This window comes from Hyaena hyaena, unplaced genomic scaffold (genome assembly GCF_003009895.1).
Source record: "Hyaena hyaena isolate Hyena2069 unplaced genomic scaffold, ASM300989v1 scaffold_88, whole genome shotgun sequence".
Taxonomy (NCBI): domain Eukaryota; kingdom Metazoa; phylum Chordata; class Mammalia; order Carnivora; family Hyaenidae; genus Hyaena; species Hyaena hyaena.
Genome location: NW_024080720.1, coordinates 267,286 through 294,374, shown reverse-complemented (window position 1 = coordinate 294,374; position 27,089 = coordinate 267,286). Strand labels below are relative to the sequence as shown.

Here is a 27,089-nt window from a genome sequence, read left to right as displayed (position 1 = left end):
TTCTATTATACTAGAAAAAAATACAAATAGATTCTGAAGAACCACAGTGTGTGCTGGACACCAATGACATACTCCTGGGAATAAATGAAGCCAGCATATATCAACCAGTGAATGATGTTACCTTTGTGAGTTCCTTAATAAGCACTGCAGAATTCAGCAACTCCTGAGGCTCCTCCAGGATTCTCTGTCTTTCATTTTGTACATCTTCATCATCAGATTCTCCAGATAGTTGCTTGGACACTTTTTCCTATATTTTCAAAACAAGAATCATAAAAGTAAATTCTATTTAGGTGTCTGGTCTACAGTGGGTGGTTTCATGAAAGCTAAACTGGGGATAATCTCAAAGATGTTAGCAATTCCATGAAGTCTTTGAATATCACCTCAGCAGCATGTACAACTTGACTAAGCTTTGAATAATAAACAGTTTATCAGGAGAATGATGTGAAGATCATAGAAGGTAAAGTCATCCCACATAGTAGAAATATTGTGAATTAAAATGCTATATTATGTACTTTAAACCGTTAAAAGAGGAAATTTATTATTTTTAATTTTTACTTTAATTTCTGTTACAGTTAACATACAATGTAACATTAGTTTCAGGTGTACGATATTGTGATTCAATACTTCCATGCAACATCTGGTGCTCATCACAAGTGCACACCTAACCCATCTCCACACCCACTTCCCCTCTAGTAACCAACAGTTTGTTCTCTATAGTTAAGAGACTTGGTTTGGCTCTTTCTCTCTTCCTCTCACTATGTTCACTTGTTTTATTTCTTAAATTCCACATGTGAATGAAATCATATGCTATTTTCTTTAAAGACAGAATTTAACACAATCACAGAAATGGTTTTTATAACTTGGATCTTTAAGCACGAAATCATCCCAAGAGGGTATGGAAATTCTAAAAAACAGCCATGAATTCTAAATAATAAATAACTTTTTCCAAAATTAATCAGGAATAAAAGCATCAAGAAAATCATCAAGGCTTAACTAGACTTTTCCTAAGGCATTCACTGGACTCTAGGGCCTATATTTGCAGGATAAATATTACAAGATAACATTCTTCTGTATTATTCTTGACTAGACCAAACAGCTTCAGGAAACTGATCTCAAGATGGTAGAACAGAAATTTGGCATAATTTTAGAGACTGTTTTGTTCAAGCAATTCAGAACATATTCATTTTTATTTATAAAAATTAAAAAATTAGGATTACATAGCATGTTGTTTTTTCTAGAATTGGACACCTCAGGAAAAACTGCAGCCACAACTGGGATTAATCAAGTGTGCTTTGTTACAATTACAGTATGTTCAATACTGAAAGGCTAAAGAAGAACAACTCTTTCTGTATGAGGGAAAAGAAAAAATCAGTAAGACTTCACCCTAAAATATTTTATGACTAATAGAATGTCAATTTGAGGAGATATATGGACCTGTGCCCTAGTGAAACTGATGAAAATTGTCTAAATAATAATCATTTAAAGGCTCTGGAAATGATCCTAAGGGCATACAACAAATGAAGAAACATTTTTTTCAATAAATCTAGTAAACTTGGGAAGAACAGTGAAATCCTGTGGCATTGGATAATAACCCACTCTTTCCCTCCCTTCCCATTGCTCAGAAAAGAAATTCACTTCATATAGGTAGATTAGGAGGAAGTTAACGGAGGACAAAGTGGGAGAAGGGGAAAAATAGTTGAGGAGAGGGAAGGATGCAAGCCATGAGAGACTCTTGAATGCTGAGAACAAACTGAGGGCTGAGTGGGGGTGCGGGAGAGGGGAAGGGGGGTGATGGGCATGGAGGAGGGCACTTATTGAGATGAGCACTGGGTGTTATACGTAAACCAACTTGACAATAAACTATAAAAGAAAAAAGAAAGAAATTCACTTCAGGCAGGTGCAGCCATGAACACAAAGATTCCTCTTCCCTCACCTTTACAAGGTGAGTGTAATTGGGAAGCTGGGGTTTCCTTCTTTCACCTACTCTCCACACAGGGAGTGGAGGATCCTCTACCTTGGGTGTAGTGTGGAATATTGAACTCTAGGTCATTCTTAGGGCAGAGGCTTCATGCTGGGAAGGGTAAACCAACAAGACCAGAGACTACTGTTCCTTACTGAGCACCCAGCTCCTGAAACAGTGATACCACCAAGAAAGAAGCACATCACTGCTTCTGCCCTCAACTTTGGAGCCATGGCCCAGAAATTTTACCCAGGGGTAGAGCCATATATTGTAAAACAGAAAGCTCATAGATTCTCCCCCATAGAACCGTTTTCATTTGAAACAGCATAGCGAAGTTAAAGCCTAAAGATACTCTCAAACAATGGTGGTTTTTGTGTAAAGCAATTAAGAAATGATATAAATTAACCATACGCTAGCTACTCGACTAGAAAGAATCAGAGAAAGAGACCGCTATGAAGAGCCCTCTTGGGGTGAAACAAATCTTGAATACTGACCTCATGCTATTTCTGCAAAGAAGCTCAAATTTAATGGCGCTATCATTAAAGCAATTTATGTGTTAGGAGAACACATTGTTGAGAGAAATACAAAAATTAGCCAGCAATTAGTGGAGCTTAACAGTTGGATGTGGATATGGAAAGAGACAAAGAGAGACTTTCAAACTACTGTTATTTCAGGGTTACTGCTCCTCATGGCCAGGTCTGCATCCTCTGAGGGATAATATCAGAGGCTTCACACTACAAGGAAAATAGACTTCACAAAAACATCCCAGCCAGTCGCTTAAACAAACTAGCGAATGACAAAAGTTCCCTAGGAAAGGACAATACCTAGAGAACCAATACGTATTTAATATTAAATATTCAGGAGTGTCTGGGTAGCTGAGTTGGCTGTGTGTCTGACTCTTGATTTCAGCTCAGGTCATGATCCCAGGGTTATGGGATTGAGCCCCACATCAGGCTCCATGCTGAGTGTGGAGACTGCTTAATATTCTCTCTCTCTCTCTCTCTCTCTCCCTCCCTCCCTCCCTCTGTCCCTTCCCCATTCCTCTCTTTCTCTAAAATAAAAAAGACCTCTTTCTAAAATAAATAAATAAGTAAACAAATAAATAAATAGAATATCCAGAGTTCAGCAAAACTTAGGAGATAAGAGGAAACTGTTCCATACACAGGAAAGAGAGCAAGCAATAGGAGCTGCCTGTGAAAATGACCAGATGTAAGATTTAACAAAGACTTTCAAAGTAGTCATTATAAAATATTTCCAAAAAAAGAAAACCATGCTTGAAGGAGTAAAGGGGAGTATTATGACAATGGTTTCTTTTCAAATACAGATTAACAATAGCAAGACAGAAAATTTTAAAAAGTCACGTGGAAGTTCTGGATGTGAAAAGTGTAATAACTAAAATGAAAAACTCACTAGAAGGGCTCAATAACAAATTTGAACTGGTAGAAAAAAATGAATGAGAAAACTTGTATATAGACACAAAGAGAGTGTGAAACCTGAAGAATGGAGAAAAAACACTCAATAAAAATGAATAAAGCCTCAGAGAAATGTGGGATACCATTTAGTGCATCAATATACACAAAATGGGTCTGTCAAATGGAAAAGAGAGAAGGAAGCAGAAAGTATTTAAAGAAATGGCTGAAAATTCCCAAATTTCATGAAAAACATTATACATATCCACAGCTTAGTGAATACCAAGTACAATAAATACAAATAGATCTGTACACAGACATAGAAAAAATGCTGAATGCCAAAGGCAAGAAGAAAATCTTGAAATCACCAGGAGAAAAAACATTTATCGCTTATAAGAGATTCCCAGCATGAGTAACACCTGACTAAAATTAACAGGACAAGAAACAGCAGCTGTTCGTGAGCATGTAGAGAAAAAGAAACACTTGTATACCATTGGTGGGAAATCACAGTAGTGTAGCCATTGTGGAAAACAGTACAGAGGTTCCTCAAAATGTTAAAAACAAAACTATCCTGTGATCCAATAATTGCACTACTGGGTATTTGCCCAAAGAATACAAAAACACTAATTCAAAGGGATACATACACAGGTACATTTATTGTAGCATTATTTATAATAGCCAAAATATGGAAAGATCAATGGAGGAAGGGATAAAGAAGTTTTATGTATGTATATAAAAAATATATTTATATATAAAACTTTTATATATGTATGTATACATATATATTTTTATATGTGTGTGTATATATATATAACTTTATATATGTACATCTATATGGATAAATGGATAAAGAAGTTATATATATGTATATTACTCAGCTATAAAAAAGAACAGAATCTTGCCATTTGCAACAATCTGGATGAGCTAGTGAGTATAATGCTAATCATAATAACTCAGTCAAAAAGACAAATACCTATGTGGAATTTAAGAAACACAATAAAGAAAAAAAGAGAGAAACAAACCAAGAAGCTGGCCAAGAAGCTCTTGAATATAGAGAACTGATCGTTGTCAGAGGGGAAGTTGATTGGGGGGGGGGATAATGAGTGAAATAGGTGAAAGGGTATTAAGAGTACACTTATCTTGCTAAAGATGCTTCAGGAGAGGGGTGCCCGGGTGGCTCAGTCAGTTAAGTGTCCAGCTCTTTATTTCAGCTCAGGTCATGATCTCACAGTTTTAAGGGTTGGGCTCTGCACTCATAACATGGGGCCTACTTGGGATTCTCTCTCTCCCAATCTCTCTGCCCCTCCCCACCTGCATGTATAATCTCTCTATAAATAAATAAGTAAATAAATAAATAAACATTAAAAATGTACACTTATGAGCACTGAATAATGCATAGAATTTTTTGAATCACTCTATTGTGCGCCTGAAACTAATATCACATTTTATGTTAACTATGCTAGAATTAAAAATTTAAACTTAATAAAAAATAAAATATAAATAGGAAAAGTGCAGTAACATGAATTGCTGATATTCATTGCTTTGTTTATTAAACATGGCAATAAAACAAACAAGTATTTGTGGTTTTTTTTGTTTTTTTAATTTTATTATTTTTTTTTTTTACAAATAGCTTATTGTCAAATTAGTTTCCACATAACACTCAGTGCTCATCCCCACAAGTGCCCTCCTCCATGCCCACCCCCCCCTCCCCCCCACATCCATCAGTCCTCGGTTTTTGTCAGCATTCAAGAGTCTCTCATGGTTTGCCTCTCTCCCTTTCCCCCACCATTTCCTCCCTTCTTCTCCCCCTTGTTCCTCCGACAAGTTCCTCCTAATCCTCCTATACATGCAAACTTATATTTGTCCTTCTCTGCCTGACTTATTTCATTCAGCATAACACCCTCAAGGTCCATCCATGTTGCTACACATGGCCAGATTTCATTGAAAACAAACAAGTATTTGAAAAAGAAAGACTCTAATCATGGGAAATGACATTGCCATTCCCCGATTTAGACTAAGTAAATAATTGTGACTAGAATTATGTGGATGATACTCTTTTTAGTGGCATTATGCAAAGCGGCTAGTAAAGGTTGGAGGACAAGTTGAGGAGAGAGGTATGCTGCTGTAAGAATCAATCTAAGTCTACTTCAATTATGACTTCCAAATCTCATGAAAATCTCCTTCCCTAACAACTCTAAATTGGAATAACACAGGGAAAGGGATTCTGGAAAATAAGGTTCTGTCTTAGCCAAGGCATATATACATCATGCCTTTGTATATAATAGTCAAACTGGTGGAAACCAAAGATAATGAGAAACTCTTAAATAAAACAACCAAAGAAAAGCAGTGCATTACATAAAAGAGAAAGCAGTTTGAATGACCTCTTCTTATTTGAAATAAAAGAAATCAGAAGACAGTTAAATGCTATTACATGGAGAGTGCCCAGAAAAAAAAAATCCAACTATCAACCCAGACTTCTAGTGAAAGCAAAATATACTCCACAAATCAAGATAGAGATATTTTCAGATAAAATAAGACTAACATAGTTCTTCTCTAGTTCATAACTAAAATAAATGCTTAAGGAAGTTTTCAGTCTAAAGGAAAACCATAGCAGATGGCAATCCATATATTCAGGAATGAACGAACAGCACCAGAGATGCTATATATCTAGGTAAATATAAAGTCATGTTTTTCTATTACTTACTTTGAAATATATGATGTTTCAAGTCAAAATATAGTATTATTTTTCATGGTTAATAACATAATGACATATATAAATGTAAGACATATACCAACTATAGCATTAAAGACAGTGAGGGATAGACATGGACACTTATGATTTCACATTTTGTACATTTTACAATATTAACTCTAAACAGACTATGGAAAAAGAACTATATATTATTTGTAAATCTTGCACCAATCATTAAAGATAAGTATGGAAATATAGCTAAAGAGTAAATTTAAAAGTTAAAGTAGAATTCTAAATATATTCAAGTAATCCAAGGAAAGGCAGAAATGGGAAAGCAGTGAAACTAAAATCTGAAGGGACAAACAGAAAGCAAATAATATATGTGGTAGACAGAAATGCAAACTTATCAATGAAGGGCTAAATGCTCATATTGAAAAAGCAGAGATATCAGAATGGATAAAAAGTTCGGACATAACTACATGCTGTTTACAGTGAGAATAAATAAATAAAACAGTGAGAGTAAATAAATACTGTGAAAATAAGTGTATGTAAAATGGCATACCATGAGAAAGTAAATACAAGACTGAAGGCATATTAATGTCACAGGAAATAGACTTTAAGATTAAAAAAATAGACTTAAAAAATATTACCAGAGATGTATGTCATTACCAGTGATACTCTAGAATTTAATCAGAAAGACATACAATAATAAATGTCTATTGACTTAATATAGAGATTAAAAAAATATTTTTTAAAATGACAGAATTAAAGGGAGAAATAAACCCTGAAATTGGGGTTGGATATTTTACACTTCTTAGCAACTGAAAAAAAATCTGACAAAAATATATCAGAGACTAGGTGTATAGCAATCCTATCAACCAGCACAACCTAACTGATACTTGTAGAACATTACAAGTAACAAATGCAAAGTACACATTTATTTAGCATGCACATGGCACAATACTGAGATTGATCACATGCTCAACCATACAGCAATTATCAATGGTTTAAAAAGGATTCACTAAAGAGTATGTTTTTTAACCACAAAGGAATTAAACTAGGGATCAATAACAATATATCTAGAAATTTTCCAAATATTTTGACATTTACTTACAGACTTTTAAAGTAATCCATGGATCAAAAAAGAAATCATATAGGAAATTAAAAAAATACTTAAAACATTTGAATGATAATGAAAATCTACGAAATCAAAATTTTTCAGGGTACATCAAGAGGACTGTTTGCAGGGAAATGTTTTGCTTTAAATGTTTATATTACTAAAGAAGAGAGACCTAAAACCGTAGTTTCAGTCTTTCCATAAAAGAAGCTAGAAGAAGAGAAGTAAGCCAAAAGCAAACAGCAGAAAGAAAAAATTTTTAAAAGAAGAACAAAAATATCAATGAAAGAGAAAATAGTCAACAATAAAAGAAATTAGTAAACACAATATTTGGTGCCTTGAAATAATAAAAACAAATGCAGTTTATTGTAGGTAAATTAAACCTCAGTGGGTTTTATTTAAGAAAACATATTTCTGTGAACATTGATTTTTCTTTTTTTAAAAAAATGTTTTATTTATTTCTGAGAGAGAGAGAGAGACAGCGTGAGCAGGGGAGGGTCTGAGAGAGAGGGAGACACAGAATCTGAAACAGGCTCCAGGCTCTGAGCTGTCAGCACAGAGCCAACGCGGAGCTCGAACCCACAAACCGAACCGTGAGATCATGACCTGAACCAAAGTCGGACGCTTAATCGACTGAGCCACCCAGGCTCCCCAAAATTGATTTTTCTTTTACCCATAAGTGAGATAGTCATATATAGATACACACTTTTCAGGCTTAATGTTCCCTTTTCTTGGAGTTATTCTTAATGATCATACTTAATTACTCACCTTCTTGAATGTCTTATAGATACCAAAATAAACATATTGACTGAGAAATGTTCTTAGCTTCCACAAAGTGGTATCCAAAAAGAAAAGCAAGAAAAGGCAAATAAATCCTGTGATACTCATTATAATCATGTACTTTCCAATCATTTTCTCTTCTAAAGAATAAATATTCTTTGCAGTATCTGAGGACGGCAGAGAGAGAGAGAGAGACAGAGAGAGAGAGATCTTAGTACAGAACATTGACACCATGAACAAGGCCTGAGAAAACAATAAATAAGAAATATGGGGTAGAATGAAATATTAGGCTGAGACAAATAAACTATTTGGAGTGTGAGAAGCAATTATCCTGCTACAGCAATATTCAACAATGAATTTTGAAGGCTAATTTCATGAATATAATGTAATCAAGTAAGCATATGAATATTAATATATTTATTGATATGCCTATTAATTATTACATGCCATTAAAAATGCTCCAAGTCCTTTCAAAAGTGTGAAATCTTAAACTGATAATTAAAAGCAACTATTAAAGTGCAAGTACTCTTGCAAAAGATAACATTTTGCTTTCAAAAGGTAAAAATGACCAGTTCAAAAAAAAAGTGATACTTCCTGAACTGTGTTGAGAAGTTGAGTAAAAAGTCCAGAATTTCTGCTACAAGAAAATGATATACACTCCCTCCTCTAAAAACTTTCAGTCTTTTAGAATGGGTTTAGATTTACAGAAAAACTATAAAGACAGTATGGAGAATTCCATATTGCCATTAATCAAAGTCCTTGATATTTTCAGGATTCTTTTTTTTTTTTTAATGTAGTGTTTCTTTTTTGTTGTTGTTGTTCTGTGAACTAGTCCAGAATCCTATATTACATATAGTAGTCATGTTTCCTTTGGTTCCTCTTAGCTGTGACAATTTCTCAGATTCTTAAAATTTTTTTATGACATTGACAGTTTTGAGGGGTAATGGTCAGGTATTTTTGAAGGTCATCCCTCAAGTGAGACCTGTCTAATGGTTTCTTTTTTTCTTCTTCATTATTAGACTGGGATTATGGATTTCGGGGAGGAAACTCACAGAAGTAAAGGGATATTTTTATTGCAACAACAATAAAATGTACATGCTACCAGTGTGACTTGTCACTGTTAATGTTGACCTTGATCATCTGGTTGAGATTATGTTTGTCAGCTTTCTCTGCTGTAAAGTTACTCCCTCCTCCCTTTTCTGTACTCTCTATTCTCTGGAAAGGAGTCAAAATGTACATCCCATAAATAAGGAGTGGAAAGTTGTCTTCTACCTCCTAGAGGTTGGAGTATCTACATAAATTGATTGAAACTCTATGGAGAGTTTTTCCTCTACCCATTATTTATTTATTTATTTAGTCACTATTTATATCAAAATAGATTCATATTATCAGTTTACACTTTCAGTTACAAATCCAATACTACCTTATTTTGTTGCTGAAATTGATCCAGCTTTGCCATTGAACTCTGTCATTTTTAAGAGTCATATTTATATGTTTACAATTGATGTATAGAAATGAAATTGAATGTTTTGTTTGTATTTATTTTGCATTAATCAACCACAATATATTAGGTAAAGCCTAATAATTTATCAGGGAATCCTTTGAGATTCCTGCTTAGACCATCAAATCTGATATTATTTCACCTTTTCCATTTATTTATTTATTTATTTATTTATTTATTTATATTTTTGAGACACAGAGAGAGACAGAGTGCGAGCAGGGGAGGGGCAGAGAGAAAGGGAGACACAGAATCTGAAGCAGGCTCCAGGCTCTTAGCTGTCAGCACAGAGCCCAACACGGGGCTCAAACTCACAAACTGCGAGATCATGACCTGAGCCGAAGTGGGATGTGTAACCGACTGAGCCGCCCAGGCACCTCTCATTCCTCATACTTTAGAATTATAAATAAAAAATACTTGATTCATACATATTAAATGCTACACATGTATAGATTTAAAGCATAATATCATAATGAACCTATGAACCCAGGCTCCAAATGAAGAGTTTACAAATAATTTTAAAATACTTATATGCTCCTTCATATTTTTCCATCATTCACAGGTAACCACTATGATGAATTCTATTCTGCATTCCTATTTAATTTAAATACAAGTAGACCATTATATATAGATGAAATATGAAAAGCTTCTGCACAGCAAAGGAAACAATCCATAAAACTAATAGGCAACTGACGGAATGGGAAAAGATAGTCGCAAATGACATATCAGATAAAGGGCTGGTATCCAAAATCTATAAGGAACTCACCAAACTCCACACCTGAAAAACAAATAATCCAGTGAAGAAATGGGCAGAAGACATGGACAGACACTTCTCCAAAGAGGACATCCAGATGGCCAACAGACACATGAAATGATTCTCAGCGTCCCTCCTTATCAGGGAAATACAAATCAAAACCACACTGAGATACCACCTCATGCCAGTCAGAGTGGCTAAAATGAACAAGTCAGGAGACTCTAGATGCTGGCGAGGATGTGGAGAAACGGGCACCCTCCTACACTGTTGGGGGGAGTGTAAATGGTGCACCCCCTCTGGAAAACGGTGTGGAGGTTCCTCAAAAAATAGACAATCGAACTCCCCTATGACCCAGCAAGAGCACTGCTGGGAAATTTACCCAAGGGATACAGGAGTGCTGATGCATAAAGGCACATGTACCCCAATGTTCATAGCAGCACGCTCAACAATAGCCAAAACATGGAAAGAGCCTAAGTGTTCATCCACTGACGAATAGATCAAGAAGATGTGGTTTATCTATACAATGGAATACTACAGGGCAATGAGAAAGAATGAAATCTGGCCATTTGGAGCAACATGGATGGGACCTGAGGGTGTTATGCTAAGCGAAATAAGTCAGGCAGAGAAGGACAGATACCATATGTTTGCACGTATAGGTGGATTAGGAGGAACTTAACAGAGGACCATGGGGGAGAAGAAGGAGAAAAACAGTGGGGGAGAGAGAGGGAAGCAAACCATGAGAGACTCTTGAATGCCGAGAACAAACTGAGGGCTGATGGTGGTGGGGAAGCGGGGAAAGAGGGTGATGGGCATGGAGAAGGGCACTTGTGGGGATGAGCACTAGGTGTTATATGGAAACCAAGTTGACAATACACCATTTAAGAAAAAAATAAAAATAAATAAATAAATAAATAAAAGAAAATGAAAAGTTATCTATTAATAAATTATAAAAGTTAATAAAATAATTTAGGGAGTTTAATATACAAAAATGAGCTCTTTCAACTTTGTATCAGCAAGAAACAATAAAAAATATTCTTCAAAAGTGATACCATTTATAACAGCATCAAAAGATATGCAGAAATAGTGCTAACAACATATCTGTTATACCTTTAAATCAAGTAAATAGGTGGATAGCTAAAACTAAATAAGCAAAGGAATGTACTAAGTTCATAGATTATAAAATCAAAATTGTAAAGATATTAAATGTCTCAAAATTCTTCTATAGAATTAAAGCAATGTCAATAAAAGTCCTACTAGATTCTAGGGTGCCTGAATGGCTTAGTCAGTTAAGTGTCTGACTCTTGATTTCAGTTCTGGTCATGACTCCAGTGTTGTGAGATCAAGTCCCATGTATGGTTCCACACTGGGTGTGGAGTTTGCTTAAGATTCTCTCTCTCCCTTTCCCTCTGTTCTTCCTTTGCTTGCACATGCATACATGAGTACCCCCCCTCTGAAAATAATAAATAAATAAATAAAAATTTGTTTAAATCCTACTAGATTTGTTTTTTGTGTCTTAATTCTTTTTTTTAAGTTTATTTATTTATTTTGAGATAGAGAGCACAAGCAGGGGAGGACTGGAGAGAGAGAGAATCCTAAGCAAGTTCCACACTGTCAGTGATCATGAGATCATATCATGAGATCATGACCTGAACCAAAATTGGTTAACCAAAATCACTTAACCAACTGAGTCACCCAGGTGTCCCCCACGCCCAAAAAAAGGTAATTCTTAATTGTATAAGGAATTGCAAAATAAATATCAAGACATAGCCAAGTTCCAATTTCAAAGCTTACTACAAAGCTAAAGTAATCATGATGGGGGTGATACTGAAACAAAGATAGACATACAGATCAATGAAATACAAATGAGAATTCAGAATGCAACCCAAGCTTCTGAAGTCAACTGGTTTCAACAAGAGTGCCATGCTAATTAAATGGGGGAAATGAATGGTGCTGGAAGAACTGGATATCCATATGTAGAAGAATCAGATTGGAACTCTGTCTCACATTATATACAGAAATCAACTAAAAAAGGATCAAACACCTGAATGTAACAGCTAAAACTATACAACTCTTAGGAAAAAAACATTGAATAAATCTCTGTGACCTTTGGTTAAGCAATTGATACCTAAAGTATACAAAAAAAATAACAAAAAAACAATGAATAAACTAGACTTCATCTAAATGAAACACTACTGTGTATCAAAGGACAGTAGCAAGAAAGTGAAATGATAGCCCTCAGAATGGGAGAAATATTTACAACCCATATATCAAAGAAAGGTCTACTTTCCAGAATATATAAAGACCATTTAGCCAATTTCAAATGGGCAAAGAACCTGAATAGACATTTCTATGAAAAAGATACACAAATGGACAACAGGCACATTAAAAGATGCTCAACATCACTGGCCAGTAGAGAAATGCAAATTGAAACAACACTGTGATACAACTTCATACCTACTAGAAAGACTACAATAAAAAAATTGAAAATAACAATTGTTGAAAAGGATATGGAGAAACTGGAACCCTTTTTTATTGCTGTACAAAATAGTTCCTGCTTCTATGGAGACTCAGTAACATGTGACTTTCCATGTCAATAGATTTTGCATGAAATGTTTCTCTTCTGTTTTTTTCCACCTCACCCCATCTGCTAAAGTTTATTGTAATACAGTTTACAGTTCTGAATACTGACCTTCCATTTGAAGTCATTAACTACTATTCTAGGTAGGATCTGGTTTGCTACTAAATATTCCTTCTCATTGTGCCCACTCTCACAAAATAAGATACTTCCAAGATTACCCAATAAATGATACAGTACCACCATGGGAATTTACTTTTCTTTCTTCTTTTTCTTTTCTTTTCTTTTTTTTTTTTTTAGTAAGCTCCATGACCAGCATGACACCCAGTGCAGGGCTTGGACTCATGACCCTGAAATCAAGACCTGAGTTGATATCAGGAGTCAGATGCTTAACAAACTGAGCCACCCAGGCACCACTACCATTGGGATTTCAAAGTTAAAATAAATGTTTACTCTTTCTGAGAAATATACAGCACTATTCTCCTTTCTCTTACTCTCCTTTCTTTCTCTTTTCTCTATTGTACTGCTCTTTATGACCCAGGTCACCACATCCTGACCTTTATTTATTTTAAAAAGCTAAATTCCTCTCTGTGCAGATACTATATTAGACACTGGAGAATGGGTTTTATCCATTCCTTCAAATAAGTTGTGGGCAAGTGAGTGCAGGTGCTTATGAGTGGTGAAAGTGGTGAGAGGTAACAAAAGTAAATATCATACAAATTCTTCCCATGGAGGTTATTTTCCAAAGATGAAATGCATTATGCAATGAGGGAACATAAGCTGTGAATCTCAGTTCTGGACTACAAAAGCTATGTGGCCTAGGGTACAGTCAGTTTCCTCAAAGTGAGTATACAAACTGATAACTTGAGGTAATGATGATTTAAATAATATAGTTACTATGTGGTTGACTATTAGCAGGTCTTATTTTTATATCTGATGACTACTTTAAACTTAACTTGGCTTTGTTTTTGAGGTTTTATTATTTCGAAGGCTTTCTCCCAGCCTTATAAAATGATTTATGTACTCAATGTGCCTGAACGGTCTCCTTTGAAATAAGGGCAGATTCCACATGTCTCATAGGCTAAGACTGAGACTAATTTTTTAGGCTTAGGGACTCCAAGGATACTGTGAAAATTAAAAAACGGTAGCCTTACTAAGATGGAGTCAGGAACCCAGGAGGCTGAATTCTCACACCCTGCCACTTGTTAATTACAAGAATTGTCAATTGTACACCCAACAGAAGAATCCTCAATAGGAAAGAATCATCCATTACAGGCCCAACAACAACAAAAAAGTACATTGTGTCTCCTATAAGAAATTGACCACCCTTGTGGCTGAGCCCATGAGAAACTATCATCACCCTGAACTCTTGCTTTTCTCCGCAACAGACTTTTGTTCAAATAATCCCTCCCAATTTCCTCCCTCCTCCTAAATAATGCTCCTCTCTAAAATAATAATGTTTGTGAGACTTGTCTATGGTTTGCTGTAACTTGCTTGTCCTGTATTGCAATTCTCTTCCATTCCTCAATAAACCCATTTTTGCTGGAAACATTATTGGTAGTCTTATGTTTAAGATTAATGATACTTACTTTCTTTACTGCAGTTTAGGTAGATAGGAGGTTTATTTTCAGAGCACCACTTCTTTATCTGGTAGAAAGTAAAATAGTCACCGATACACTTCGCAAGGTTGTAATTGGGAAAAAACAGTAGTGAATTAAGTATGAAGTCTTTGGTGGCTTTTGACACCTTATGTTGAACTTCTAAAAAAGATGATAAAGTTAGATTTCATTATAGGAAATGAGCTATCCCTGGGACAACAAATCTCCCAAGGACGATCAAAACAGACTCTGCGAATTAAAAAACAAATTATCGTATTTGAAGAATACTAATTACTACCCAGTAAGTTTGTTCCAGTCAACATCCAGTGACACAGTTCGTGTTGATAACTGCATAGTTCTTAAAAGTCTCTGATGTGAAGTGGGTGTCAACGTGATAAGATTTCTTGTCACTTGATATGGACAGGAAACCCCTACTAATTTTTACATTTCTAATCCTCATTTATCAACTAAGGGAGTAAAGTAAAGGTCAGAGATACAGCTTAGAATTCAATAGTAGGGAACAGATGGGGAAACTATGACATGTTTGCGAATAGAAAAATCTTCAAGGGAAGCAGAATGCATTTGATTTGAACAAGTATTAGATACTAAGTTTCTGGAGATATGAACATGCTTAATTTATGAAATAACAATATGAAATTTTTATAACAAATTCAGTTTTTTTAAAGAAAGAAGATAAAAGGCCAGTCTAAACAGAAACTTCATATAAGACATGTTGGGCAAGTGCCCAAGCCATGGTGATTCTATTACGTTTAGATTTTGAGTGGATAAAGACAAATAATTGATCCAGACTGAAAAATTCAGGATTTTGGTTAATTGATCAGATGCCAAAAATGGCACTAATTATATACACCAACACTATCTTTTTATGAATATGGAAGAGTTCTGTAGCTGAGCTATGTGGCTTCTGAGCACTTGACGTGTGGATAGTGTGGCTATGGAATTAATTTTATTTTTATTTAATTTTTTATTTTCTCATGTTTATTTTTGAGACAGACAGAATGTGAGCAGGGGAGGGGCAGAGAGAGAGGGAGACATAGAATCTGAAGCAGGCTCCAGGCTCCATGCTGTCAGCACAGAGCCCAAAGTGGGGTTTGAACTCATGAACTGTGAGATCATGACCTGAGCTAAAGTGTGACACTTTAACCAACTGAGCCACCCAGACGCCCCTGGAATTAATTTTATATTGTATTTAATTTCACAAAAAAGAATATAAAATATGATAAAATATACCTAAAACGTATAGAGAGGAGAAAGGAATGGGTTCAGACCCAAACAGACATTGCTTTAATACAGACTGCTATATGCAGAAGAGTTTATATGAAAACCTAATGGCAACCATATATCAAAAACCACTAATAAATATGCAAAGAATAAAAAGAAAGAACTCCAAATATATTACTAAAGAAAATCGGCAAAAGATGAAAGAATGACAAGAAAAGATCATAGAAAAACCTGAGAAACAACCAGAAAGCAAGTAATAAAATGGCAATAAATACATACCTTTCAATAATTACTTTGAATGTAAATGGACTAAACATTCCAATCAAAAGACATAGGGTGAAAGAATGGATAAGTAAAAACAAGACCTACATATATGCTGCCTACAGGAGACCCATTTTACACCTAAAAACATCTGTAGATTAAAATATGAAGGGATGGAGAAACATTTAGCATGCAAGTGGATGTCAAAAGAAAGCCAGAGTAGCAATACTTACTAGATTAGACATAAAAACCAAGAAACTGGGTGACAGAATGGATTAAAAAAACAATACCCATCTATATGCTGATACTTCTATCTACTGAGTTCTTAATTTAAATTATTATTAAATCTTCATTTTTCAGGATTCTAGTTGGATCTTTTTCAAATTTACTTGTGTTCTCATTCTTGCTAATGCATATATAACATGTACATATATATTATAGGGATATATATGTCATTTTATTACATATTCTATTATATATATTCCAGTATTTGCTTATATACCTGAGACTCTCTATTACAATTTAAATATGTTAAACATACATATTTGTGCATATTAAATATATATTATACATATTAATCATTTAAACATATATATACTGAATGCCTATATATAACACACATGCATACATATCCTATTATTTACTACATGTTCTATTATTTGCTCGTATTACTAAGAATTACAATTTAAGTATTTTAAACATACATATTTTATATCATTCCAAAAAGTCCCCAAATCTTAATTTTGCAGGTCTGATTGTGATTCTACAATTTGTGGTTTCTGCTAGCACCTGCTATTAAGAGCTTGTAGTTTTTCTCTCTTTTCTTTCTTTGTTCTTTTAATTTGATCTCAAGTGCTCTAGAAAATTTAACTATGGGAATACTTTGAAGTCTGGGAATTGTGTATACATTTGCCATTCACCTAGGGGCACACCCAACCAACTGAGATTATTAAAAATAAATTATCACGTTATGATTTTTGGCTTACATAGATTCTATGACTTCAGGACACATGTCCCTTGTTCACCCTTTTTTAAAGTTTATTTATTTAATTTGAGAGAGAGAAAGAGAAAGAATGGAGAGAGAGCAGGGGAAATGCAAAGAGTGGGGGGAGAGAGAATACTAAGCAGGCTCTGCACTGTCCGTGCAGAGTGTGATGCAGTGCTCGAACTCAGGAACTGTGAGATCATGACAGAGCCAAAACCAGGAGTCTGATGCTTAACGGACTATGACACCCAGTCACCCCTTATTTACCCTTATAGTGAGTAGCCCTTTGAACTTCCAATTTTAAATACGAATATACTAAACCTTTGTTTTACCTTTGTTGTCTGTTTTTTATTCTGACCTCTCTGGTTCTCACTATACAGTGGAAAAGTAATGTCACCAGATGCTGTCCATAACCTCAAGTCAATTTATTTTCATTTTATTGTTGGCCTCTGCTAATTCCATACTTTCTTTTCAGTTCATTATTTTTGGTTTGTTCTGCTGAGCAAAAGTGGAAGTCACCTTTGACTTTCTTTTTTTTAATAGTTTATTGTCATGTTGGTTTCCATACAACACCCAGTGCTCATCCCCACAAGTGCCCTCTTCCATGCCCATCACCCCCCTTCCCCCTCCCCCACCCCCATCAGCCCTCAATTTGTTCTCAACATTCAAGAGTCTCTCACGGTTTGCCTCCCTCCTTCTCCTCCACTGTCTCCCCCCTTCTTCTCCCCAAAGGTCCTTTGACTTTCTAATTACCCAATCTACTGGCACCTGTTTCTGTTCCCATCCTACTCTGCATTACTCTTTGCAAAACATTCCTCCTAAAAATGTCTTCCAAAACTTTTCTAAAATAATAATTTACTCTTATTCTTACCCTGTAACAACTATTTCTTTCTAGTTCTTTAAATGACCATTTCATTTTAGATTAGGGCTCACAAACTCAAATGCCCTTGGTGAGTCTTCCTCACATCACAAAATATGTGTCCAAACCCTTGTCTTTGGACAAGTCTGCAAAAATAGAGATTCCGTTTCCATAATTTGGGTATTTCTTTGTGAGAATGAGTGCTAAGGTACATCTGTTAATAAGTTTTTTTTTCTTTTTTTTTAAAATGTTTTATTTATTTCTAGGAGAGAGAGAGAGAGAGAGAGACAGTGTGAGCAGGGGAGGGTCAGAGAGAGAGGGAGATACAGACTCTGAAATAGGCTCCAGGCTCTGAGCTGGCAGTCAGCCCAGAGCCCGACGCGGAGCTCGAACCCACGAACCACGAGACCATGACCTAAGCGAAAGTCGGACGCTTAACCGACTACGCCACCCAGACGCCCCAATAAGTTTTTTTTTTTCATCTGCTATGCAGAAGCTTATGTCTTATGTATATGAACTATTCAACCTCAAAGGAAGTTACAGGCAATTCTTTTGTGACCAGTGAAGGGCTAAGGAATAAGGCAGGAGCTAGTGTTTGTGGAGCAAAAACAGAGAGGGAGGATGTGGGGGAAGTGTTGAGGTTGAAATGCACATTAGAGGGTGAATCAACAACTATTTTCAACAGTGACCATTTTAGTGAATATCTCCCCAAATTTCAAAATCAGAGAAGGAAAATGAGATATAAATTCAAGAATAATAAAAGCAGGCCTGAAAGGAAGGAAAACTGGCTTAGGTAATTATATGTATGTCAGATGCATATAGAGATTTTCTTCCTGGAAAATCTTGTTAGTGTCTTTTCATTGAATTAGGGAAGGACACCCACACAATATAAAACCTCCTTGAACAAAACTGTCAGCCTCTCCCAAGAATTCAAGATTCCTCTCTGCTCTTCCCTCTCTTCACCTCACTATGAACTGCCCTAACATCAAGGAAGAACATTTTTTAAAATAATAATGGCCTCATATAGTTGAGATAGAATTTATTCCAATTTTCTGAGGCCTGCCCTTCAAAAAGAAAGTTGATTTTTTGTGTGTTCTCTCTCCTGACAAATGAGTCTCAGGACAAATGCTCCTAAAATTTACCATATCTGTGGCAAAAACAGATTTTTTAGGTCATGTGATGAAGTTACTGGAGGTGGGGATAGAGATGAGGAATCTTGTCAAAGACCTGCAAGTCAAGTTCAGTCTTATCACTTCAGCATGAGGATCTCAGCTCTAGTAGTGCCCAGAATATCAGAGGCGCTCAAAAATAATTTTATGGACTTACATGAAGTACAGGATTTCCCCCAAACTGTGAAGTTAAATAGCTACTAATATCTTTAGTCCATTCCTATTTATTTATTTATTTATTTATTTATTTATTTATTTATTTATTTACTGCTACCTTCTGGGGAAAGAAAAGTTTTTGAAGCCCCTTACTCTTACCGAATCGAAATGTGGCATCTATGAGGATACTGAAAATGCCTGAAAAGTAGTTGAATAGGATAAGTTTGATGTAGGCAGAAGTACTTCTATTAAACAGGAAGCTCAGCAAGTACATGAGGGGAATGACGGACCAGCCATAGAGCATGAAGATCAGCATTGTATCCAGAAAATGGTAATCTGTGATGTAAATATCCAATTGGCAGAATATGAATGCTCCCTGAAACACAGAGGACATAGAGATAAGGCAAGGTGAAGGGTAAGTGCAAAAATTATGCAAGCCAGAATGTTTAGAGAAGGAGATAGCAAGTCCCATCACTATTTAGCATGGAAGTATTCATTAATTAAATCAATTAGCCTCTAAAAAGGTCTTTAGCCTAGGAAGATAGGTAAGATACTTCTACCTCTCTCTGCTTCACCAGAAGACAGTTCAATGAGCAGAACCAGTATAATTCCCTTTATTTTTTTTCTAGTTGGAGTGATTTTTTAATTAACAATCGAAGTTGGTATACTTTCCCCCAATAATGCTAACTCTCACTTTTCCCAGAAATTAGATTATTTCTCTAGAGAGGCTATTTCTCTAAAGATTTTTATCTCTGGTTATATATATTACCTATCATACCTTTAAACCAGGTCACTAGATCCTATTCTATTTCCCCAATCCTATCACATCCACCCAAGCAACTCTTGTCCTCTTTCTTACATTTTTTCTAATTGAAATTTAAAAAAAGATACTGAAGCACAGAATTAGAGGTACCTAAACTGAATGGAAGATGGTGGTGGGAGAAACCTGTAGTTGTTAAAGCAAATAGATTTCTAGAAATCTATATCTCATTAGTTAGTAAATGCAGTTTCTACACAAGGATCAGTGTTGTCTCTTTAGGCAGTTACACAATTATACAGCAGGATAACCAAGCAGCAAATAATACAGATAAGCTAAGAATAGTTATGCAATTGCTGACTGATACCCGTAGTGGTAGTAGCAACAGTAATAGAAAGGATTAGTAGGTCATAGTTCATTAAATCCAGTATCTGTAGCTATGGCTGGTTTGTTTCTGAATGAGCATTCTGTAAACTTCAACAGAATAAATACAATGAGGTAGTCAAATAACAGTTGGAGTGATCTAGAAATCTCTGTTTGAAGACTTAAAATCCTTTAAAGTCACAAATCATAGGTTATTTCAAGGAAAAGTTGAATTCCTACTTGGAGAAGTAATATATGCTGTTCTTGGACAAGAAGACTGCACACTGTGAATATGCAGATACTACCCAAATTGATCCACAGATAAGAGTCCCTCTTAATATTTCTTGCAGGACTGGTTTAGTGGTACAAACTCCTTTAGTTTTTGTTTGGAAAACTCTGTCTCTTTCTATTCTGAATGATAACCTTCCTGGATAAGTCTTTCTCTGTGCCTCCTGGATTTGGATGTTTCCTTCCTCAGATTAGGGAAATGATTAGCTATAATTTCCTCAAATTTTCTGTACCCTTTTTTCTCTCTTCTTCTTCTGGGACTCCTATAATACAAATGTTATAACATTTGATGGAGTCACTGAGTTTGTTAAGTCTATTCTTGTGTTCCATGATTCTTCTCTGTCTCTTTTGTTCAGTTTCATTATTTTCCATTATTTTGTCTTCTATATCACTTATTCATTCCTCTGCTTCTTCCAGTCCACTGTTCACTGGATCAAGCCTATTTCCAATCTCAGTTATTGCATTCATTATTTCTGACAGATTCCTTTTTAACTTTTTCATCTCTGGGTTAAGAGTCTCTCTGATGTTTTCCATTCTTTTCACAAGCCCAGCAAGTATCCTTATGATTGTTGCTTTAAATTCTCCATCAGTCATGTTACTTATATCTATTTCACTTAGATCTCTGGCCATGGCCTTATCTTGTTCTTTCATTTGGGATGAATTCCTCCATCTTGGCATTTTTGTTCAAGTCTCTCCTACCTTCTCTGTGTAAGAAAAGCCTGTTATGTTTCTTGTTCTTGAGAGTAAATGGCTTTAGGAAGGAGAAGTCATAGAGTGTCTAGAGTCTGGCGCTTTACTGTCTCTGGTGTGTGTTGTATGCACTCTGCATTGTGTTCTGGCTGCTCTATCCTCAGGCCAGTTGTCTGCAAAGTCTCTCCTTGCCTAAAGTTGGCAGTGTTTGGTCCTTGGCCAGAATGTGGTAAGTTTTAACTAGGTGTGCTCTAGTCTGCTTATTAAATGAGACCTGATACTATTTCTACTAGAACTGAAGCCCTGCAGAACTCTCTAGTCAGGAGATATGGTGTGGTGAGGGGTTTCTGCTGGCCTCCTGGGGAAGGGACCCACTGTGGTGGGACTGAGACATGCTTGACTGAGAAGGGCAGTCCCGCCAAAGCACAGGGACATGGGACTTGTAAGCAGGTTAGGCAGCCTATGTCAGTGCTGTGCTGCTTTCCTCAGGTGGTAGTGTGTTATGATAAGGGGCAGGTGAATGAAATGACACCAGCCAGCTCCTTTGTCCCCAGAGAGGTGTTTCTGTGAATGTTGTCTCTCAGAGAAACACTACTGGAAGAGCAATCATTCTCTCCACTGTGTATCCCAGGTGTTTTTCAGTTGGCTGTTTCCATGCTGTCTGCCTCTGGATTGTTCCTGCCTTCTTTCCAGGGAGCAGTGCAGTGTCCTCTGGGCTCTATCCCAGGCAGCCTGCTAACTTTTAAAACTCCAGGCTTTAGAGACATGGTGTGGGCAAGGGCTTGGCTGGTCTTCAAGGGGAGCAGCCCACCATGCTGGACTGAGGCAAGCTTGACTGGGAAGAGCAGTCCAGCTAGAGCACAGGGGTGTGGGGCTTGGTATCAGCAAGTTAGTCAGCCATTGTTAACACTGGACTTCTTCCAGGTGGCTCTGTCTTTAAGCTAAGAGGTAGTGGAGGGAAATGGGGCCATCTCCATGAACACTGCCTCTCAGGGATGCCCTCAAGAAGAGAAATAATCTCATCCCTGTGTGCCCCAGGCATTCTTCAGATTGCTTTTTCCACATCATCTGCCCCTAGGTTGTTTGCCTGCCTTCTTTCCAGAAACAGTGACTCAGGGCTCTATCCCAGCCAAGCCCCCTGACCTTTAAAACTCCAGGATTTATGCCCTGCTGGTAGCAAGAACTCACAAAAATCATCCCTTCTCATTTTCTCAGCCAATGGCTTTGAGGAAATGTTTTCCTTGTGCATTCCCCTGTGTTCTCTACTCTCTCTCACCCTTCTCTGTGACCATGGCTCTCTCCCATCCACAGCACCTTTTATCTCTTTCTCCCCTAAACCATCTCCATACTTCCTACTTTCTATGATGTGGCTTCTTCTCTCCCTTTAGTTGTGGAGTTAGTTCTGTCAGTCTTTAAGTTGATTTCTGGAGTATTTAGAATGATTTGATAGTTATCTAGTTGTGTTTGTGGGAGGAGATGAGCCTAGCATCCTCCTACCATTTTGTAGGCAGAGCCTAGCATCTGCCACCATTTTGTCTTAGGGTTGGTTTTTCTAAATCTTTCTCCTTGGCAAATAGCCACTTATTGGCTGTGTCCTCATATAGTCTTTACTATGTGCATGCACACTCCTTGTATCTTTGTATGTTCAAATATCCTCTTATAAAGGATACCAGTTAGATTGGATCAGGACCTAGCCTAACTACTTCATTTTAACTTAATCACCTCTTTGAAGGTCCTATCTCTAAATATAGTTACATTTTAAGTTACATAGAAAATATGAGTTTTCCATGGGGCACAGAAGAAAAATGAGCCCTCAAGAAGCTATATCTAATACTTACTAGTAGTAGGCAGCAGGTAATAAAGAAGATGATGAAATCCCACAGTAGAGCAGAAAGCCAGTACACAGGGACATAAACCCCAATCAAAAATTGGATATGCTTTGCCTTAGTGACTCGTTCAGTCACTGTCAGGAGACAAAAGCCACTGATCAAAAGAGCCATACCGAAATGTATATTTAAGGCCACTTGGAGTCCATTTGACAATCTGAAGAAGGAACAAAAATAGATATATCAGAAAATCAATACAGCAGAAACATAAATTTCTATCAATAGGTATTTTTAATTATCTAAATGTAATCATATAGGGTAGGAGAGATGCATTTAAAATATCAAATTTTAATAAAAAGAATAACATACGTTGCTTTTTGTTTTTTTTGTCTAGGGTATGGCTGAGGTTTATTGGAGACTGTTAAAGAAGCATTAGAGCCAGCAATGGTCCTGAGAAGAATGTCATCTAATATTGACAGGGTTAGAGATGGTGAATGATATGCTTGATTGTTGAAAAGACCAGTAAGTATTATTTTATTTGTCTTCACCTCAATGGAAAATGCAACAATGCATAAGTGAATACAATCTTCATTTTCCATTAAGTATTTCAGTAGGTCACCTAGGATGAGGAAACAATGTTGATCAGTGTATTCACAAAAGAGATGATCTGCAACATATGTTGGGGAAAGAAACAATTAATTTCACTTGGTTCTCATCCCTTTCAATTTTCTAATAATAATTATTTCAAACATTTGCCATTCTCCTCAAGCACTCAAGTCCATCATTAAATTCATAGCCTATAACCTATATTCCTGCTTAAAGCAGAAAAAAACCTTCCACTGTGAAAATAAAAGTCTGGATTTAAAAACAAATTAAAAATCACCTCTTTGAAGGTGTATATAATCTAAAAATACAATCAACATTTGGGGGCTAAGCCCCTAGAAGGAATGGAAATGCACTGAAGGAAGCCAAAAATTCTATACCCCTTTTTCCTTTAAGGCATTTTAGATTTATAAATGATGGAATGCACTGGTAAAACTTCAAGCTTTCAGTGGGCCTCCTGAAGGGCTATACCATAAGAGTTAGTGTGAATATGATATAGATCAGTTCTTATAAAAATTTCCACCCAGTATCAAATTACTTAAATCACTGATTAGATTTAGATCTTCCCTTCACCTCACTATCTTTCAGAAGCTAAATTAAATCTCCTCTGGAGAAGACAATCTCAAGTAGAGTCATATCATTTTCATATCATTTTCATGTACAGTATTTGGCATTCAATTAAAAAATTACTACATATACTAAAACACAGAACCAAGAAAAAGCACAGATAACAGAAATAGATCCACATATAAACCAGGTATTAGAGATAGAAAATTTATCAGATAACTGAAGTCCACAGAAAGAATCAAATGTTGATTTGAATAGAAAAAAATCAACTGATAGAATTGAAAAAACACATCAATTACAATTAAGAATTCAACATATATGGGGCAGCTGGGTGGTTTAGTTGGTTAAGCGTCAGATTTTCGCTCAGGTCTTGATCTCGCGGTTTGTGAGTTTGAGCCCCATGGTGGGTTCTGTGTTGACAGCTCAGAGCCTGGAGCCTCCTTGGGATTCTTTGTCTCCCTCTCTATCTGCCTCTCTCTCTCTCTCTGTCTCTCTCAAAAATAAATAAACATTTAAAAATTAAAAAAAAAAGAATTCAACATATAACTCATAGCAGTTTGGATACAAATAAATAGTTGACAGGAAACTGGAAGACAGTTCGATTAGAAAATACCCAACTAAAAGCACAGTGAGGAAGAGAATGGGAAACAGAAGACAAGACATAAATTACCGATATTAGAAATGACACAGGGGAAATCAATACAGATCCTACAGATATCAAAAGGGTAATAAAGGAATACTGTGAACAACTTTATATACATTATTTGACAATTTAGATGGTATAAAATACTTCCTTTACCTGCATAAACTACAACAATTCTCCCAGTATGATATAGGTCATTCAAATAATTATAATTATTAAGGAAATTTAACTCATTAATTAAACATTCCTCCCAAAAGATATCTTTAGGTCTAGATGTTTTCACTGGAAATTTCTACAAAATGTTTAAGGATGAATCAACATGAATTATACACAATATCTTTCAGAAAATATAGGATGAGGGAGTATTTCTGAATTCTTTTTATCAAGTTAGTATTGCTCTGATAGAAAAATCATAAAAGACAGCATTAAAAAAAAAAAAAGGAAAATTACAGACCACTATCTGTCACAAATATAATGTAACACCCCTTAACAAAATATTAGCAATAAAATTCAGGAACACATAAAAATAATTACAACTCTGATCAAGTGGGGTATATTCCAGGGATTTAAGGCTGGTTCAACATTTAAAACTCAATCAATGTTATCCACTATATTTTAGGGTGAAGAAGAAAAATCATTAATACTCATATCAATCCATGCAGAAAAAACAGCTGACAAAACTCAGTAATCAGTCATGAAAAAACTCTGAAAAAGAAAGTTATAGAACTGAACTTCTTCACTTTTATGTAGAACATCTAAAAAATCTCTATAGGTAGGATTACACTTTGGTTAAAAACTGCCTACTATCCCCTAAAACTGGAAGAAAGGAAAGAATGCCCACTCTCACCACTCTGATTCAACATTGTGCTAGAGGTTCTACCCAGTACAGTAAAGCATAAATAGAAAATAAAAGATACACAGATCATAAAAGAAGAAATAAACTGCTATGATCTGCAGGTGACATGATTGTCTACATAGAAAATCCAAAGGAATTCACACACACAAAAATTTTAAATACACAAATTAATCAAGGTTGCAAGATACTAAATAAACATACAAAAATCAATTGTTTTCTATACACTAGAATGAACATATAGATACCAAAATTTAAAATACAATAAAATTTATATTTGTTAAAAAATATGAAACAATTAGGTGTAAATTTAACAAAATATGTACAGGATATGTATGATGAAAAGTATGCAACACTGATGAAAGAAAAAGAATTCTTCATGGAATTCTAAATAAATCAATTATGTTCATGGATTGGACTATCCAACACAGTAAGATGTCACTTCTCCCTAAATTGATACATAGATTTAATAGTCTTATCAAAATTCCAAAAATTTACTTTTGTATTTATAGACAAGTTTATTCTAAAATTTAAATGGAGGGCACCAGGGTGGCTTGGTTGGCTAAGAGTCCGACTTCAGCTCAGGTCATGATCTCATGATTCACGAATTTGAGTCCCGCATCAGGCTCTGTGCTGACAGCTCAGAGCCTGGACCCTGCTTCAGATTCTGTGTCCTCCTCTCTCTCTGCCCCTCCCCTGCTTGCACTTTGTCTCTCTGTCTCTTAAAAATAAACATTAAATTTTTTAAAGTTTTGATGGAAACAAAGGAACTAATAATCTTCAGATAATAAGAAAAAAGTGGGAGGAATCAGTCTACCAGATATCAAGCATGATACTGATGAAGGAACAGATACATAATGGAATAGGAAAGGGAATTCCAAAAGAGGCTCACATGCACCCAACTGATTTTTGATAAAGGTGTGAAAAAACTAAATGGATATCACAATTTAACAAATGCTATTGGTGCAATTGCACATGAACAAGTACAAAATTTAACCTTGACTCACATCTCAGATGTATTAAGATTAATGTCAAATGAATCATGAATTTAGATGTAAAGTGTAAAACTAAAATTTTCACAAACCTATTTTTTTTTTTTACAAATAGTTTATTGTCAAATTAGTTTCCACATAACACTCAGTGCTCATCCCCACAAGTGTCCTCCTCCATGCCCATCCCCCCTCCCCCCCACATCCATCAGTCCTCAGTTTTTGTCAGCATTCAAGAGTCTCTCATGGTTTGCCTCTCTCCCTTTCCCCCACCATTTCCGCCCTTCTTCTCCCCTTTGTTCCTCCGTCAAGTTCCTCCTAATCCTCCTATACGTGCAAACATATGATATTTGTCCTTCTCTGCCTGACTTATTTCGCTCAGCATAACACCCTCAAGGTCCATCCATGTTGCTACACATGGCCAGATTTCATTCTTTCTCATTGCCATGTAGTAT

The 27,089-nt window shown here is 35.8% G+C and overlaps 1 protein-coding gene across 1 annotated transcript in view; it reads right to left on the bottom strand.

Annotated features, from left to right (window-relative positions):
- The window catches only part of LOC120233298 (ATP-binding cassette sub-family A member 3-like), a 127,702-nt gene that overhangs the window by 19,086 nt on the left and 81,527 nt on the right, over window positions 1-27,089 (bottom strand). Inside the window, exons 20-25 of the mRNA XM_039234460.1 lie at window positions 23,349-23,598; window positions 22,992-23,196; window positions 19,215-19,431; window positions 14,375-14,545; window positions 7,947-8,125; window positions 122-247 (exon numbers count right to left, since the gene is read on the bottom strand). Coding sequence (XP_039090391.1) covers window positions 122-247; window positions 7,947-8,125; window positions 14,375-14,545; window positions 19,215-19,431; window positions 22,992-23,196; window positions 23,349-23,598 — 1,148 coding nt within the window. The remainder of the gene's footprint in view (window positions 1-121; window positions 248-7,946; window positions 8,126-14,374; window positions 14,546-19,214; window positions 19,432-22,991; window positions 23,197-23,348; window positions 23,599-27,089) is intronic.